Below are 4,263 nucleotides of genomic sequence, written 5' to 3'. Positions count from 1 at the left end.
TCGTGGCTTTTTTCTTCGCTGCTTTCCCCCCCCCCCTCTTGATTTTCTCAGCCCCCTGCTTCTTTGGCGATTTGTCCTTCTTCACCAGCTGAGGGGGTAGCTTCGCTTCTGCGATGAGCTTGTAGGAACCTGGGACCTTAAGCAAGACATTCGTGTCGACCAGCTTTCTGAGCCCCGCTTTAATGCGGGCTTTATTCTTAACATCGATCCCCACCGCCGCCAGCTCTTTCCTGATGACGCCCAGGGAGACCTCCCCGGAGTGCTGGGAGAAATCCACGGTCTGGAGAATGAAGTGGGCAAAACCTTCGCGGACTTTTCTAGTTATCAGCACCGCCTTCTTCTTCTTCCGCTTCGTTCTCTTGCTGGCTGGCGCCTGGGAAGGGGCAGCCGGCTGATCTGTGTTCATCTGAGTAGATAAAAGAGGCTCCGCGTTTTCTATTTTTGATAGTTGTTCTCTGCTTGCTGCGGCGCAGCCTGAAAAATCAAGCTCGTCGCCTTCCTGCACCTCACGCAGCAGCAGACTGAAAGCCGGGCCCGGCAATTGCAGCTCCAGGAGTAGTTATACCCCAGTGTCTGACGCAGGGGCGGCTCTAGAAATCAGGCTGCCCCAAGCAGCGCGGTGCGCTGCGCCGCCCTTCCCCGGTCCCGCGGCGGGCCCCCTCTTCCCGCGGCTCCGGTTGAGCTCCCGCAGGCATGCCTGCGGCAGGTCCACCGGAGCCAAATGCCGCCCCCCCGGGAAAGGGCCGCCCCACGCGCCTGCTTGGCGCGCTGGGGTCTAGAGCCGCCCCTGGTCTGACGCAACCGAATCAACCTGGTTCTATCCCCGCCTCTCTCTGGTCCTCAGCACTAACAACCTGCGTGTTATGTTCGCCTGGTGAAGCTGTTTCAATTCATCAGAGTTTGCTGATCAGATTAAACTAAAACAATAAAGAGCTGGCAGAGAAAATATACAAAAATCTCGAATCTGCTCCCTGACTAAGGAAGCCAATAAACAAAAATTGTGATTTTTCTTCAAATTATTGTTAAAATTCCACCATTTTCTCAGGATATTCCCTAGAATAAGGATAAGAGAAGGTTTTACACTATGACACTTTAATTCCATGACAGATACTTTAGAGGCGGGGAAACATTGGTTCTCTTTTTGCTCGGTTTCCCGGAGAAGCTAATGAAAAGGAGAAATGTTTGGATCCTTAATTACATATCAAGAGAGCGAGGCGTGATGGGTAGATACAGAAGTGAAGGGTGAGACCTGTACTAGCGAAAGGTTGGGTGGTAGGCGGTCTCAGTCTCCCTTCAGGTCTGCCAGTACACACTATTTAATACGGTAAATGGGAACTCCGCGCTCCTACGTTTCGGTTTTTTTGTAGGGAAAAGAATAGAGGCGGGGGGGGATGTTTGTACAATGAAGAAATGTAGACAGATGCTGGTTGGTGATGACGCAAAGAAGGGTGCAGGAAAAGAATAGGAAAGCGTTTTATTCCGCATATCTGTAAGAGATGCTGAAGTAGGTACTCTAAGGTCCTGAGCATCTTGAATTCTACCGCAAATGATCTCTCTGAGCGCATTGCCACAGAATTTATCGTGCCTGTCCATATACAGCAAGCTCTGGGAAGTCAGCTACAGAGAAGTCGAGGCTGCATGGATCTCGGCCTGAAGCGTGAGTGGGTTTGTCCTCTTCCCTCTCCCTGTAATGCTAAGTGTAAAATGATCTTGTTATTTATATAACTATCCAATCCTAAAGTATTTTCCTCAATAATTTCGAGTCCTGTAGGGTATTAATTGTGTTAAATCATTCCTGTCCGTTTTAAAATTATTCCTTTTCAATTATATGGTTATGCTGGATGACACCTTGGTCCTGTAATGTGAGACAGCAAATGTAGAACCTGAATTATCAATTTCAATCAAACCACTACTTCCCCCCCCAATAGGCTCGTGCTGAGGACTTGACATTTGAGGCACCCATAACCTCTAGACACTTTGCAGATTATAGGCTAATACCATTAAACCAGACGCATAAAACAATCGGGATCTAAATTCTTCACACATATAAAGGTTTTAATAAAACGAAATAAAATAAAATGCCTCTGTTGTAAAACCTACAGTATGATATCATAATTAGCTTCCCCTTTTACTAACAACCTATACCTTAAAACAATATAATTATTTTCCAAACACATTAAAATAATTATTCTTCCTCTCTGTTACATGTATTTCTGCACATGTATCCTATAGTTTTCTGCAACTTTTGCTCTTTCTACTGAAGTTAATGGATGTTTTGACATTAATTTCAGCCAGGTGAATGAGAGTAAGATGCATCCCTATATAAATTAAAACAGCAGTACGTTTAAAGTACACTGTAATGTTTTACTATGACAGAAAACGAGAGATATTTATTTCCCTTTGAAATTAGACAAATCCTCATAGGTGAGTGTGCGGAAGCCTAGGTGTGTTTCTTGTTTGTCTTTGGAAGGACACTGCACAAAAAAACAAAGAAGGAAATCATTTAATTTCTTTGTGTGGGATACCTCACTCCGCCTTAATACTGTTCCCTCGATATCTTGAGGGCAGGTACAAAATTGAAATTGTAATTTAAGATTAAACCCAAATTTTGTTTACTTTGGGGGACAGGAAGATGGATAAATCGAGGGTTTTAGATTTCTGGCGCGGGGAGCTCATTCAGTGGATCAAAAAAATGCAGCGAATAAAAACACCGAACAGTCCTAGCTTGGGGACGCCTACGTTAATTGAGCAAAACGCCAGTGGGACTTTTAAAATGAGAGATCAGTGGAGTTTCAGAAACACAGATTTGTGAGACGCTGGGAGTCAAGGAGAGGCTGATTGATTCTGTTGCGTCCGCCATCGAGGGAGGCTGTGCGCGCGGCGACCCGGTTGAGTCGGTTGCGTCGGGTTCTGCTCTATAAAAAGCCCGGGAGGGGGCCGAACGATCAGTTTGGACCGGAGACTTCTGGAAGCTTCGTGGGAGCTTATCGCTTTGCAGATCAGCGGCGCGGCGGCGGCAGCAGCAGCAGCCGCTGTTGCAGCCAAGCGGCAGCGGTTCTTGTGGCTGTGAATACGCTGGGGAGAAATGCGAAATTTAAGCTCCGCCTCCCAGGCTTCTCCCTCAGAAGTGGCTCTAGCTGCTTTTCTACCCAAGAAGCGAGGGAGGCCGTCTCTCCCCGACCTCATTCTGCGGGCTGTTTGCGTCTCTACAGCCCGCAAGGGCGCCTCTCTGGCTGCCATCAAGAAGGCGCTCTTGGCCGAGGGGTACGACGTGCAGAAGAACAACGGTCGCCTGAAGGCGACGCTCAGCTCTCTCGTTAACAAAGGGCTGCTGCAGCGGGTGACGGGCAGCGGCGTCTCGGGATCCTTCAGGGTCAACAAGCACCAGAAGAAAGGGGGCGCCTTGAAAGGAACGAAGAAAAAAACGGCCGTTAAGAGACCCAAAACCCAGATAGCGGCCAGGAGGTCTCCGAAAAAAATTAACCTCGCAGCAGCTAGGAAAGCAAAGGGGCCCGGCAGGGAAACCAAGCCAGCCGTTAAAAAACCCAAGGCTCGCAAAAACCCGGCCAGACCCAAAGGGAGGGCTGCTCCCCGCGGCAAAGTTGCCGTCAAGAGGCATTAAAAACACATTCCTCGTCAACTAATAAACATTAACTCAAAGGCTCTTTTAAGAGCCACCCTCGATATTCACTAAGGGAGCTGGTGTTTTGCCGGGAGACCATGGCCAAGCGTTTACCAACAAAGATGCTTCTTGGAGAGAAATCTTTGATTTGGAATTTTACTAGCAAGATTGCATAGGACAATGTAACAAAATGAAAAATTCCTGTTGGAAGATATTCAAAGTTGATTTTTAAAATAATCAATAGAATTGTCCTCCCCCTAAAAAAAAAGTTCCGTGAAAAAAATCTTCACGTAAACAAAGACTTTAAAATAATCGTTTTACGCCGTAGTAATGCTCATACTGTAACCTCAATACACTTTTATTAAATTTATATCCACGTTTTCGACAACGATTCTAGCGGAGAACTAGAGCCGGGGCGGTCGCTGGTGCCTGTTTCCTATCAGGTCCAGCAAAGCGGTAACGTATTGGCCAATGAACGTGCAGGCCTCCTTCCCCTGCCCCGCCCCTCTCCTCCCCCACAAACGCTCTACCAATTATTCGTCTTTTCATCCAATTAGCAGCCGCCCTTGCTGCTATACATGAGCTCAACGTTGTACCGTATTTCCCGTTGTGGTTATTTGATTGCGAGACATTCACTGATT

The 4,263-nt window shown here is 47.4% G+C and overlaps 1 protein-coding gene across 1 annotated transcript; it reads left to right on the top strand.

Annotated features, from left to right (window-relative positions):
- The first annotated feature begins 2,971 nt into the window (after positions 1 to 2,971).
- On the top strand, positions 2,972 to 4,009 carry LOC123345750 (histone H1-like). The gene has a single exon (XM_044982797.1). The coding sequence runs from the start codon at positions 3,086 to 3,088 to the stop codon at positions 3,620 to 3,622; it is 537 nt and encodes a 178-aa protein (XP_044838732.1). The 5' UTR covers positions 2,972 to 3,085; the 3' UTR covers positions 3,623 to 4,009.
- The last annotated feature ends 254 nt before the right edge of the window (positions 4,010 to 4,263 follow it).

This window comes from Mauremys mutica, chromosome 12 (genome assembly GCF_020497125.1).
Source record: "Mauremys mutica isolate MM-2020 ecotype Southern chromosome 12, ASM2049712v1, whole genome shotgun sequence".
Taxonomy (NCBI): Eukaryota; Metazoa; Chordata; order Testudines; family Geoemydidae; genus Mauremys; species Mauremys mutica.
The sequence above is the reverse complement of the archived record's forward strand: the minus strand, read 5'-3'. Positions and strand labels throughout refer to the sequence as shown.